Consider the following 14515-nt stretch of genomic DNA (forward strand, 5'->3'; position numbering starts at 1 on the left):
GATCAGCATGTAAAATGTGTGAATGCAGCAGAGAGCACGGCAAATGTTTGTTTCATTGTACAAGCAGATTACAGTTCTGTTGAGCAAATGTTTAAATAATTACAATCTTATTCAGCTTAGGCCAAAGATGAATTTCAGTTCAAACTCTTTAAAGCCTCTGAACACCCACACATGTGATTTCAGTTAATCTGGCTGATTCAACTCTGCTCAGCTTGAAAGTGGGCCGGAGCTTGGATGGGAATTTATTAGATCACGCATATTTTCTACCAATAAGAATGATAAAGCTGTCATCTGTCATCTGTAGTAGGTAACACACAGGTAACAAGAGACTCGAGAAGATGTGTCAGTCAATCAGTCTAAACACACCCACACAGGGTTTTTAGGGCCTTTAACAAAACTGACTGTTAATAAATATTAAACTATTAAACTGATGAGAGATAACTATTGACAGAACATCCCACAGGAAGCAGAACAACAAATGGGTGAAACGTATGTGTACGGTAGCAGCTGCTGTGGCAAGCAGCAACTGATTACCTGCATAATAAAAACATTATCATCTGCAGGTATAACATTGGAAGTACATTTAAAGGGGGTGTCACTCACCTCTCCCAGGTAACAGATCTGCTTGTGAGCCACTTCCACAAAAACCTCAATGATGAGGTTGATCGTCTCGGGTGTGTTGCTGTAGACCTGGGCAACAAAAGCAGAAGTCACATGAAACGCGAATGTCATCTACATGAGTCTTTCCCAAAGTTAGGGTAGGGACCTAAAATTGGTCGCAGACTCATTTTTTACTGGGTCGCCAATTGGCAGCGTTAAACAACGCTATGATATGTGAATTTCATGCAATGCAGTACATTTCATATGCATTTTAAATGCATGGTTTGTTGTGTTCTTTATCAGTAGTGTATACATGTAGATGTCACAGCAATTCATGATGTATTTTTGTTTGTATATGTAAGTTTGGGTCCCAGGCAGACACCAAATTTCTATTTTGGGTCTTGAGCTAAAAAAGTTTGGGAACCCCTAAACTATATTAGACATTTACAGAACCTTTCATCACAAATGTTTACACACCCATCATAGTCATTTTACTGAAGAGTTAAAAGATATTTTAAGATTCCTTTGAACTGGAAAGAGAGTTTTGTTGGTCTGTCCTTTGAGTTAAACGCCGCGTATCAAATCTGATCGTCACTACACAGGAAGAGCAGCATACAGGCTGCCTTTCACCGACTTGGATTCCGCTCGTACCTCCATGAGGCCGATGCAGCTGGACAGGAAGTCCATGAGAAAAGAGAAGAGCGCGGCTACGTTGTCGATCTGCGTCGCCTCTGCAATGCCACACAGTGCCTCTAACGTAGCGACGATTTCCTTTTTGACGGCTTCCTCCTGGCTGATCTGAGCAAAGTTCTCCTGGTTGATGAGGTTGAGGAAACGCTGCTGGAGAGGGTGAAGCACCTGGACGGACAGAAACAGGGATCATTTACAAATCAAAATGGATTCCAAGATGTGTTCAGATTAGGGCTGCACAATTAATCGCAATTGTATCGAAATCGCAATATGGACTAGTGCAACATCCAAATCGCAGGGGGGGCCCACAATAATTGTTAAAGGAAAAATATGTGTCAAACCATTCTGAGTTAAGTATTGTGGTGCTGCAGAGACGTCCCGGCCTACAAATCCTATCCTAGAGACTACAGAAAACATCTCGGTTTGGTACAGATCCTCACAAAAATCACACTATAATCATTTTAATTTCTTTCAACGTTAATAATTTTCAATGAAAATGAGAATAATGATACAAAAATGATCATTCCCTCCAATATCGTGAATCATATCACAATCGCAATATCAGTGAAAATAATCGCAATTAGATATTTTCCTCATATCTTGCAGCCCTAGTTCAGATGGGACATACTGTACGTCATCCATCACGTTCTTCATATTTCCAAGCATTTTAAAGTAGCCTGGAGAAATTTCAGTGGCTATCTTCACTTTTTTTTTTTTGCAGCTAATAAACAAATGTAATGGGACTGTACAGTATATACTATCTTTGCACAGACCTGCATCCAAACAGACTGGAACTTCTGACTGGTTTTAGCCTTTAACTGTTATCTGAACTCAGTTATGACATTCTGTACATATCAAACTAAACCCGAGTTACTTGAGGATAAAAGTGATTTCTCAGAGCATGTAAGGAAAGGGAAGGAATTTAGAGATGTAACAAAAGGAGCGTATGATCAGTTGTTGGGTCCATCTCTCCAACAGAGCCATCGAAGTTCCAACAAAGCAGCTGCAGGAGCCAACAGCTGCTGTCTCTCACTCGTAACACCCATAATTACTCTGGAGTCATTGTGGCTTTGCACCCCCATTTAATACTGTCAGCCTATTAAGACAAAAGGCCTCTAGGATCACAAAAAGGATCATGTTATACACATGGGAGAAAGACTCCACGGGAGAATATTATCGACTCCATCAATCACTCCTCCTTCTCCAATCTGACTGGAGTCTGCGGACTCTAAAAGCAACCGACTTTTTTGTGTGTATTTTTTTTTTTAAAAAGCCTTAGGATAATCTCAGTTGGGTCCTATTTTCATAGTTATGGTCATCATTTCTATCAGTTACAAAAAAATAAAAAATAAAAATAAAGTTAATAACATTGTACTTACTCTACATTGCTCCAATAAGGTCCATTGGCAAGACAAAGAGCAGTCAGACGATGTAAACAAACCAGATTATCTAAACCACTTTATTTAAAGGCCCAACTGAAAGTGAGTGCACCTGAAATGTTGATCATAATCCTTCAATGCACAGGAAAACTGTGTGAGCACACTTGTGGCTAGTACGGCGGATCAAAGTTAAGCCGTTCTGTTAATGTAAGGTTTACAACGGACAGTTTGAGCGACAATTTTACTGTTCACCTTTAATTTATTTTCCAAATAAGCTCAATTAACCTCGAGATTTGTTTACAACCTGTCTGTTCGTCTGACTGCTCATGTTTATCGCCGCCATCTGACTTGTTGATGTTGCCGTTTTCACAGATCTTTAACTCATTGAGTACAATATGTTATAAGTACCAATAAAAAGATAATTTTGTTACTAAAAAGTAAGTCTTAAGCTGTAGTTAATCAGAAAAATCTTTTTAGCACAGCTGCAGAGCTACTGGGCGTTTTGTCTCTCCTTCTTGCGATGCTTCTGCTCTGTTTATAGAATTAAATACGTAATTTACAGGCCGTATGTTTGCCAGACTTATTGTGGGTCTCCATGCCCCAAAGAGCTGCTAGCACAGATCATTTAATAGTCTGGTTTCACAAATTCTTTTTACCGTTCCATGATGCTTCCCCCTTGTACCACCTACTGTAATACCATGTAATTTACATTGATTTTGTGTGTTTCTGTGTTGTTTAGATATTTTAGGCTGGAAGAGAGAGATAAATAAGTTTTTAAGTACTTACTTTTTTATATTTTACATTACTGACATATATTATTATTATTATTATTATTCTGGTTTTAACAAATTGATACCTCAGCTCAGTTAAGTATAAATGAAATAATATTTATGAAAGCACACCTGTGTAATGTTGCATCCAAGCTGGCAATAAAACCTAAATATATTACACTTAAAAAAACTCAGGAAAGCATCAAATTCTCACATTTGAAAAGCTGGAACCAGAGAGGCATTTTTTCATGGTCGATTATGGGAATTGTTGCAGAATATTCTTTTGCCAATCTTCTATTTGTTTAACCAACTAATCATTTCAGCTCTTATCTTTCACTGTACAGAGTTATACACACAAGTTACCTCAGCCCAGTATTGCTGTTTGGCGTCAGAGTCCATGTGAGCGAAGCCTCCCAGGACCAGAGCTTTCATCAGAGACCTCTGCACTGAGCTGGACAGCAGGTGGAGCGGTGGGCTGCGGCTGGCAAACTGCTTCGCCAGGTTCCACCAGCTTTCACACTGCACCACAACGTTCGCCCTGAACAGACGGGGATGAGGCAGAGTATCCGTAAGAATCTGTGATGTGGTAGGATCTAATGTGACCCCCCAGAAATCTGCAAAAACATCTGCACTTATGGTGCACAATGATTTTTACCCAGAAGGCCTCAGCCAGTAGTTCCAAACATGTTTGACCACCTTTAACATAGTAATGCCAACTTTAAGAACAATCTTAATCACAAGCTGCATCTTGCTGTTCTAATGTGAAAACTTTCTCAATCCAAATAAGTTTGTTACCATGTTTATATTTTGAATGCAAGAATGTTTCTTAAAATGTTGTGAGAACCCAATCAATAATCTAAAAGAGTGCATATTCATTTACCAAAACATTATTTCCTAGTTCATGAAAAGCTGATATTTTACTAATAAAGTGGTAACTAGATCGATCAAACAAACAAAAAACAATGATTTCCCCTTTAAAGTTGTTATTTATATGATAGCAAAGAAAGCCAAAAGGTTTAAAACTATTCAGGATATTTCAGAAACAAGCAGAAAAGCTATTGGATGCATTATGGGAAGTTATTGTGCATTATGACAACATATTTCGTAATAAAAGTCAGGATATCTCGGCTGTGGACTTTTTTATGAGAATAAAAAAGTCCACAATAAATACATCAAAATGATCTGATAATGAAATCTATTGTTAGCTGCAGCCCTAATTGTTTGGTCTAAAAAAATTTCATAAAATGGTGAATAATACCCAAGGGACATCTTCTAACGTCTTGTTTTGTACAACCAAAGATCCAAAACCCAAAGACATTCAGTTTACAATCAAAAAAAGAAAATATTCACATTTGAGTAGCTGAAACCAGAGAAGTTTGGCAGATTCATTTTCTGTTAATCAAATGATCGTTGTAGTTCTGCACCACCACTGTCCTCACCTCTCCCTCTTCTCCACCAGGGTCACCAGAAGCTCCACGGTGTCGTTTGCCAGCTCGGCCTCTGAGCTCCACACGGACAGGTTGTTGATCACCTTCTCCAGAAGATATCCCACAATCCACTGGGCCCCCTCTGTGTCTGCACCAAACGCTGTGCTCAGGGGGATGCTGATCTGAGACGAGATGAGACAGTTGGAGGAGAAACATCTGGTTTATTGTAATGACGGGGAAAAGATATTACATATTGCAGTGTAGGGCTGCACGATATGAGGAAAATATCTAATTGTGATTCATTGTGCAGCCCTACTGCAGTGTGCAACATAGTATGGTACTGTAAAAGATGTGATCTTTAAAAGTATGATGTTATGTGGAGGTATGTCAGCTTATACCTGCTCGTAGAGCTTCTCGTCCACCAGTAGGTACGTCTTGGCCCAACGTCTGAGGAACCACATGATATCCTTTCCCATCTGTGGGCTCAGCAGCCCTGTCAGGCTCGCCCTCGTTGCTCTGGACTCAACCTCTGACGTCCGCAGCACCGCTGACAGCAACCTGTGACAGAAGAACGTAAGAAAGAATAGTTGGATTTAAAGTTAAAATAAGGGAAAAGGAAGGAGACTAGATAAAACAGTGAGAAGGCATGAGAACAGGAGGGCAGTAGTTGAGAAGGCCAAAAGAAAAAGGATGAGAGAGAAATTAAGAAAGAAATAGATTAAATAGTACAAACAAGGACATGACAAGATAAAGCACTCACAACAATATAAAAGCAGCTGGGGTGAGCAGCTTTTCATTCAAGGACTGAACAGTATTTTACATAATTTTGGCCTCGAAATCAAAATGTACAGTCACAACATAAAGGAATATATTCTAAATGTATAGTTTCAGCAGCTGTGTGGTCACAAGGCATCTGCACAGATCATCTGACGGCAGCCCAAAAATGTTCTTCAGACAAACACCACACTCACCCATATCTGTTTTCAGACTTCTTTCGTACCTTTATGTGGCAAAAACAGGCCCAACATGGTTTATGTGCAAACTGTGTTAGTGCTTGATTGATAATGACACCTAAAACATGAATGTTCTTAGAAGTTCTGGTTTGGATTTTTGCATATATGCATGTCTCAAATATTCATTCATATAGTCATCATTTCATGCCTTTTGCGGAGTGGGCTTCACACACACACACACACACACACACACACCATATAGAGGGTAGAGAGACAGAGAGCTTAAAGCAGCTTATGGATCCGCTCCACTCAGTCGAGCACAGTGCACAGTTTCACATTGTTTGCAGAAAACAAAACCACGTTGACATTTACGGGGCAGGGGTCGGACGCTCACAGATAGGAAACCTGATGCCATCGGCCACTCGTCTCTGCAATCCTCTGTCATTGCCGTCATCCCTCACACTCACACCTCTACATAACGAACAATCTAGAAACACAGGGGCTCAATGACCTTCAACAGACATTGGCTGCTGTGACTATCTATTGTCGTCACTGTGATTATCCACACACACACACACACACACACACACACACACACACACACACAGTATACAGAGTATACAGAGTATCCAGTGTGACTGCCAACATCCAACATCCCTGAACAGCACAACGTTTCTAACACCACAGTCGCATACTGTCGGGCTGCACAATTAATTGTTGTTGAAAAAATAAATCTGCTTTCACCAACAAGATATGCTCCAATTTCCATTTCCATTACAGTGCCAATAACTAAAACTGTTTAGGAATGGAAATGCACCTGGTCTTTTCTCCTTGTTTATTAACTTATAATGGCGGGTAGTGGAGTGGCTGCAACTAGTGATCATTTTCATTACTGATTCATAATTTAGTCTTTAAAATGTCCGAAATAGGCAAAAATGACCCAGAGGATAACCAAATACATTTCTGTCAGATGCCCAACTGACTGATCCAAGTGAATGTGACAGTAGTTGTGTTCAGAGGCTGGATCCACATTTCTAGACTAAATACGTTAAAACATGTCAACATCTCATTTTAAATCAACAGAAACTAATCTAACACAATTTAAGATTTTTGATAATAATCGTTTAAGTAATTTATTAAGCAAAAAAGATCAAACATTCACCATTTCCAGCTTCTCAAATGTGAGGAGAAATGCTACTTGTCTCAGTGTCATATCTTTGTAAATTGCATATCTTTGAGTTTTGGATTGTTGGTCAGACAAACGCCGCAATTTGATAGATGTGATGGGCATGTTTTACTATCCTCTGACATTTTACTGCGTGTTTTTTTCCTGTGCTTTACAGGCCGCACATTTAGATGCCGTTTGAGTATGAATGTGAAGGAACTAACCCACCTTTAGCTTTATAGGACAATAACTGTGATAACACTTAGAAGTCCAACCCCCCCGGACAGGGAGGAAGTCTATTCTGGGAGAGTTTTGTGGAGGTCTGGCTGGCAAAATGAGATGAACTGTCACAACATCCAAGGACTGCTGGACACAAAGAAGGGCAATCTCTTCCGATACGACAATCTATCTGACAGCAGTTTGTCTGGTCCTTGAGTCAGGTTTAGTGTCAGTACATCACATACACACCTGTGCTGCATACCGGTTTTCACAGATGCTTTGCTAAACATTCCTTCTGCTGCACAAATTCAAACCGGAGACCTTCACAGTTCAACCAGTCTCGCGTGTTTACGGAAACACAGCTACTGTATGTCAAATTCCCTTTTTTATCCTACCTACACATATTTTCTTAGTTAGAATGAAGATTCAAGCTGTCGACCTTCTAGTTCTCAATGCCGGATGCCAATAAGTAACTTCTCAGTAGTCTCAGTCTGTACGAAGCCTTCAGATAGGATAAACACATTGCTTACAAGCTCATGAACCCTTGCTAGCCCGAAAAATCATCCAACAGCCACAAATTGTAGAAACAAAAATCGTAGAAACACACCAAAAATGCCATATTGCACAGTGCAAAATACAACATTTCAAAGCTCCTCCACCCAAATTATTTGAGTCTTTGCTCGTTGGGTCTTTTAAATGGCAAAAAGAAGAAGAAAGAATAGAAAGCCTTAACCTCACTTTCTTGAAACTTGAGACTAAAGGGTTAAGAAATGTGGGGTTCCTATAAGACACTAAATAATTGCCAGAACGTGAACTACTTTATTTCTTTTATATGTAATTGTCACTACTCTCTCATGTATCCGGTTAGAGACTTCAAGTGTTTGGTAGAAGACAAAACAATAGCTCATCTAATTTACAAAACACTGTATTCTTAAGTAGACTTAACTATTTTTCAGCAGCATTAAAGTCACGTGAGTACAACCTCCAACAGAAACAGTACCTGATGACTGAGTCTGTGCGGTTGCAGCCCGGTATGGACGAGGCCTTCTCCCCCGGTGACCCGAGGATCTGCAGCGTCGTATTGATGTCCACTTCTGTCGAGTGTTTGATGGAGAACTCCATCACCTCTGAGGGGATCAACGGGGTTTCACCCTGAGGGTCGTCTGCTAATAAATACCCTGGAGGATGCACAGACAGATGCAGATGGCATGTTAAGGTCCGTTCACTTTGTTGATTTTAGGTTTCTCCTAAACTTTTAACAGAAAATACACAATTTCCTAAAAGAACTAGATCATCATCACCGTGGGTAACGATCAGGTAATCAATCGTGATTTTTTAAGCATAAATGCTCCAAATGTTATGTTTCCACCTTCAATATCTTTGGGTTTTGGAGTGTTGGTCAGCAAAAACAAAGCAATTGGAATACATCAACTTGGGCTCTGGAAAACTGTGATGGACATATTATAGATCCAACAATTAATCAATCAATTAAGTTAAGTGAAAACAGTATTGACCCTGTTAATATGAACAGGCCAAACATTTCTCAATGGGTTCAAGTCTAAATTCAAGTGCACAAATATGCCAGTTTCAGTGTTTTATATAAAAAGAAATACAGATTTCATCTTTAAAAGCAGTTACTCTTGGCCCAGCCAGCCTAAATGGTGAGGAATCTGCAATGCTGCTTTGTACAGCTTTAAAGAGGCAGATTCATTTATTAACACACACCCACAGAACTGGGTGGAGTTCTTCTGTTCTGTCTAGTTCACAAATCAAGTCAGTTAAGTGGATGAAACGGCACTAGAAAAATTTTTTTTTTAAGTACATAACAACATCACACGACTTTTTCAAAGTACTCTTAGGAGTGTGTGTCTGTCTGTTTTTAATCCATGCGAAGCCTTCTTGGAACTGAATCCCCTAACACTTTTATGATGTTTGAATACTCCGCAGGAAAACAGGTGACGTCAGGTACGACTGTCTGTAACTCAACCTTAATGAGGTAATACTACATTTTTCAAAAGGTCTAATAGATAAACACAGTATAACTCCACACTCCCCCTCTAAATAAATATATATATATATATATATATATATATATATATATATATATATACATACATAAATGGCAAAAAGAAATGTGAAATGAAATGTGGGGTTCCTATAAGACACAAAATAATTGCCAGAACGTGAACTGCTTTATTTCTTTTATATGTAATTGTCACTACTCTCTCATGTATATATATTAGGGCTGTCAGCATTAACGCGTTAATCGCGATGCGATTAAGGGCCGAGCATAATGCGTTAATTATTATTATTTATTTTTTTTAAATCGTATTAAGCATTATTTAGCAACATGGATTTCGGTGCCTCATTCTGGTGCCACTGATATGTCTGCACTTCTCTCTGATGCTCTGAAACAGACGTTACAGGCAACACAAACATCGCTGCACGTGAGTTAACACTATACTCGACAGCAGCTAACGTTAGCCTACCGCTAGCTAGTAGCTGGATTAAACACGGTTACAATGCTGACAGCTAACGCTAAACGGTGTAAAGTTTGAATGTGTTTCACTGTAGAGGATTCCGACACCGGGATGTAACAATCTGCAGCTGCTGTTGTTCAATGAAACTGGTAATTTACAGCCTCGTGCTGCATTCAAAGTTGTTGTTAAATGCCCTTTTCCCATCTGGTGGTTGTTTTTGTCATTCAACAGCTATTTACTAGTGAAATAAGTTATTGTTATAGTGATTACATTATTATTAAACATTTAATTTTGACGATATGGCCTTAGCAATAAACAAGCCATTCTTTAATGTCGCCAACTGTTTAGTACCCTTCTTTTTTGTAACTTTCTTAAAAAGTATCGGTTCAGGCACCGTTAAGGCACCGGTACCGTTTTAAAAGTACCGCTTTAGCACCGGTATCCAAACCAAACAATACCCAACCCTAATATTGACTCTAGATTCAAATGTGTGACTAGATTAAATATATAATAAACAAATACAAATCTTAAAATCATGTTCATAAAGTCACTTTCTTTGCATTCATTTGATTCCCAATCAAGATCCACTGGTATGAATGGCTTTCCATTGTTAATATGTACTTAAAAACAAACAAAAAAAGCAAAATAATAGAATTTTAATCATGTGATAAAACATGCGATTAATCGCGATTAACTATAGAAATTCAGCGGTTAATCGCGATTAAGAAAATGTTATCGTTTGACAGCCCTAATATATATACACACACATACATATACTGTATACGTTTGGACCCCGTTATACTTGACTGGAACTAATTTAAATGCATGTTTAAAAATAATGAAATATTTCTTTTTGCAAAAACAGTTTTACTGTAAATAGTCCTTTTCCTTTGTTTGTCATTCTAAAATCATCTATTTTAATTTAAATATTTTAAAAATACTCAACTTCTTTTACACAATGAAACATTTAATCCATGAAGAAGAGAGTGCGACAAAATCAACTGTGATTTAAAAATCCTGAGTGTAGAGACACGTGCAATCAGAAACATCCAAATGCAAAGAGAACATCAGAGAGCAAACAAGGATGTCGTCCTAAAAAAATAATGCTGTGTGTGGGCTGAATGCTGACTCTTTTTGTATTAATCTAGACAACCTCAAAATTTCCTTAAAAAAAATTTAATAAATAAAAAGACACACAAACAAAGTTGTCCTGCTGCTGACCTGAGACCAGTATAAGCCAGTGGATGTCCTCATAGAGATCGTCCAGGACTTTGCGGTCCATTGATCCGGGGTCAGATGTGGCCATGAGGTGCTGCTGGGTCCTCTGGAGTTGACCGTGAAGCCGTGTCACCCGGTCCTCCAGCAGACTGCAAGACAACGTCACGAGACCAATGTTAACGGGGGAAACAGAAACACAGCTTCTGCTTCCTTTTGAACTCCAATCACAATAAATCTCCAATAATTTATAATAATACAAACTAAACCAAAACGGTCAAACATACTGAGAGAAAATCATGCTTTGCCACATATTTAAAATCATGTGAAAAAACTGGGTAAATAATTGTGTACATTTATAACATAGGTATTCAAAATGTGAACATTATACAAGAATTTAACAAATTCCGCCTTATGGAAGATTGTGATGGAGAGGTCACTGCAGGAAAGGATATGAAGTACTTGGTTAAGTTTTACGTGTTTACCTCATGAGCAATGGGATACAGTGGTCAGCGGCCACACGTCCCAGCATGCCGATGCTGGACAGCTGGTCGGAGAATAGCTCTCTGTCGTCTTCCTGCAGCTCGTTGATCTCTTCCTCTTCATGAGATGATATGCCATTCACTGACTGAGGGGGGGTTTAGGGTTTCATGATTTGCAAAGAGAAAGTGTAAAAGTAAGCTCAACGTTTCAGGAGGAGGATATTGTTCATATTAACGTGGAAATCTGAATCTTCAAATGTTCCAACAATAAAACGGCAAAATAAAGAATGCATAAACATCTTCTGTTAGGCATAGAGCAGACCCAGTATTATAATGCTAAAACGAATGAAGCAGGGTTCTTCACTTTTCCAAATCCTTAGAGTCCGCTTTCAACTTTTTGGAACTGACTTGCCTTCCCTCAGTAAAATACACTGTGTTTATCCTAAATGAGAGTCTCACCAGGTTCCGGGTGCCGTCAGGAGCAGCCAAGTGACACTGGATGTACGAGTTGAAGACCTGGACTGCCGGCTGGACGAAGCAGCCGCGAGGAAAATGCTCCTCGTCCTGGACGAGCGTCAACCACGACTCCAGCAGCTTGTCGTAGGCCTCCATGTAAACCATGTCGTCCTTATCCAGCTGAGTGAGGAGAGAAACAGCAAATGGATGTCGGCAAAACAATGTCAACCATTTTCATAATAAGACTGTTCACTTCTCTGGGTTCTGTTGTCTTTACATACGCAGTGACAAGTCAGCGACATGTATCGTTCAGGGCGTACATATTCAAAATGAATTCATATCATATAGTATCATTTTACATTAAAGCGCAATGGTCACTGGCTAGGCCTTTTTCTTTTATCACTTAAACTCATGCATTTACTGTATATCACCTTTTTTATGTAATATTATATGTAACAAATAAACATCCAAGTCAACAGCAGCCATCTCCAACATCTGTAATGAATTCAAGAAGCTCACAAGATGATGAACAAGATTCTGCTGCACAAAGTCCTGCTTATTTTTTAAGTGTACTTGGTGGTAATCTATTCTTCATAGTAAATAAAACAAAGAAAACCACTCTTTGGTTTAACTGGTCACAACCTGTAAACTATTACATTGCTTCCATTTAAAGGCCCTGACACACCAACCCGACAGCTGACCGTCGGCAGAAAAAGCAGTCGGACTGATCAGTCGGCTCCCCGAGGTCCAAAAAGTGCCTTGGAACACACCGAAGCGACGCCGACTTGAGTGTACATTCTGTGCGTGCGCGAGACGTAATAGAAAAAATGAAAACCGTAAATGACGAACGCGTCACGTGGGTCTGGCTTCTCCAGCTGACCATAATACGATCTCGTATTTTACGAAAATAGTTCACTCAAACAGGTTTCTGAAAATATTTTAAGCAAGAAATCTGTCTTCATTTCAGATCGACAAAGGTCAGTTTAAAAGATTTTCATCAGATTTTGTGAGGCGTTTGTCACTCATCTCGCTCGCCATTTCCGGGTTAGCACTCCACCAATCAGATTGGTCATTGAGTCCGACTGCCCGCCCTCCAAATCAGCAAGTCAAGTCGGCCAAAATGAAGGCCGACGGCCCCGCCGATGGACTACAGCACGGAACACACCAAACAGACTCGAGTCATCGACCTCGCCAGACTGTCAGACGAGCGATTATCGGGTTGGTGTGTCAGGGCCATTAGAGGTCACAAGCCAAAAAGTTTAGGATCTACTGGTTTGGTTTTGGTTTGGTACTGAAATCTAATTTAATTCGTTATCAGGCAAACACGGTTAGTTGCTACAATGTTGACAGATGCAATTTTTGAGACTCAACATATAGGGGTATTTCAAGAAAAAAGATCTTGTTTTACAAAAACTTGAAATCAAACACTTTGGTTTTGTTCTCTAAGATGAACCTTAATGTAACACACGAAGGGACTGAATTTCAATGAAGATAATAGATTTTGGAGAGGAAGAAGATGAAGGTGTTATTACTCACCACCTCCTCCAGGGCGGCACTGCGACCAAACGAGCAGGTGAGCAGCGTGAGGCAGTTGATGAAGGAGGTGAAGAGGTCGCTGGGCAGCGCCGTTAAAGTACTTCGAGGGAACATGGTGATCAGATTGGAGATAATATTGGAGATGCCCACCGCCTCCGAGTCCTCGATTTCAATCCTGGGAATACAGATAATGAAATGCGATTTATTTATGTGGTAGACTTTCTTCTTCTTTTTTTTTAATAAAATGATTAATGCCGTTGGGACGATCAGGGTGAGAAACTAAATTAAACTCAGAACAGCATGTACTATACTTTGTTAATAAAACAGTGACGATGACTTGTGATTTTTCGAATAAATCTGCCACTGGCATTACGTTCATTGGTACAAATCAATTTCCTTCTCTTGACAGAAAAGGTTAAACTGCTTCTTTTCCACTTTCGATTCAAACCCATGCTTTGGCCCAAGGAAGGACAGTTTCCACTCTCCAGGGTGAGGCTGAGGCTAAACTGGGGTCACTTTCCAGTTTGTACACTGGTGACTGAGGTTTGGAAACAGGCATGAAAATTGATCCTTAACCAAAACTCGTGGGCAACTTGACCCCTGAGCAGTTTTCCACAGCTGCATCTGAGGTTATTTTTATGGTATTTCTGCCTCATAGTACAGTACACAGAGTACATGAGGATTGAAAGAATGGCTGTAATTACACTTCTCGTTTTAAGGAGACTTTTATCATAAGGTCGAACCATAAAGCATGAAGTGACACGTGTGGACATGGTAAAATCATATTTGGCTCACATGTTGTTGAATTTTAAAACCAGATAGAGTGGCTTGTAATCTAAATTCTACACCATCTGGAGAAATCTCCCCACAGAGAATGTATAATCAATGTGAAGAAATACTGAAGGATCACAATATGAAGAAATGCAGCCACGTTTTTACGTTTAACAAAGAGTATTTAATCAGGTTACAAATATTGTTTAACAAGAGTCTACAGCCATGCTGACAGCTCTGTGAAGTAGAACTTTGAGGTAAATGCTAATGTCAGCACAATAACATGCTCACAATGACAATGCTAACATACTGATGTTTAGCAGGTAATGTTAACTATTCTTATTAAGGGTGCTAGCAATGCTAACAATCATC

At 39.4% G+C, this 14515-nt stretch overlaps 1 protein-coding gene across 1 annotated transcript in view; it reads right to left on the minus strand.

Annotated features, from left to right (window-relative positions):
* The window catches only part of xpo4 (exportin 4), a 63435-nt gene that overhangs the window by 7030 nt on the left and 41890 nt on the right, over nucleotides 1-14515 (minus strand). The window contains exons 9-18 of the mRNA XM_078262491.1: nucleotides 13373-13547; nucleotides 11840-12016; nucleotides 11384-11526; nucleotides 10905-11050; nucleotides 8204-8381; nucleotides 5265-5424; nucleotides 4879-5048; nucleotides 3803-3977; nucleotides 1252-1458; nucleotides 604-690 (exon numbers count right to left, since the gene is read on the minus strand). Coding sequence (XP_078118617.1) covers nucleotides 604-690; nucleotides 1252-1458; nucleotides 3803-3977; nucleotides 4879-5048; nucleotides 5265-5424; nucleotides 8204-8381; nucleotides 10905-11050; nucleotides 11384-11526; nucleotides 11840-12016; nucleotides 13373-13547 — 1618 coding nt within the window. The remainder of the gene's footprint in view (nucleotides 1-603; nucleotides 691-1251; nucleotides 1459-3802; nucleotides 3978-4878; nucleotides 5049-5264; nucleotides 5425-8203; nucleotides 8382-10904; nucleotides 11051-11383; nucleotides 11527-11839; nucleotides 12017-13372; nucleotides 13548-14515) is intronic.

This window comes from Sander vitreus, chromosome 11 (assembly GCF_031162955.1).
Source record: "Sander vitreus isolate 19-12246 chromosome 11, sanVit1, whole genome shotgun sequence".
Taxonomy (NCBI): Eukaryota; Metazoa; Chordata; class Actinopteri; order Perciformes; family Percidae; genus Sander; species Sander vitreus.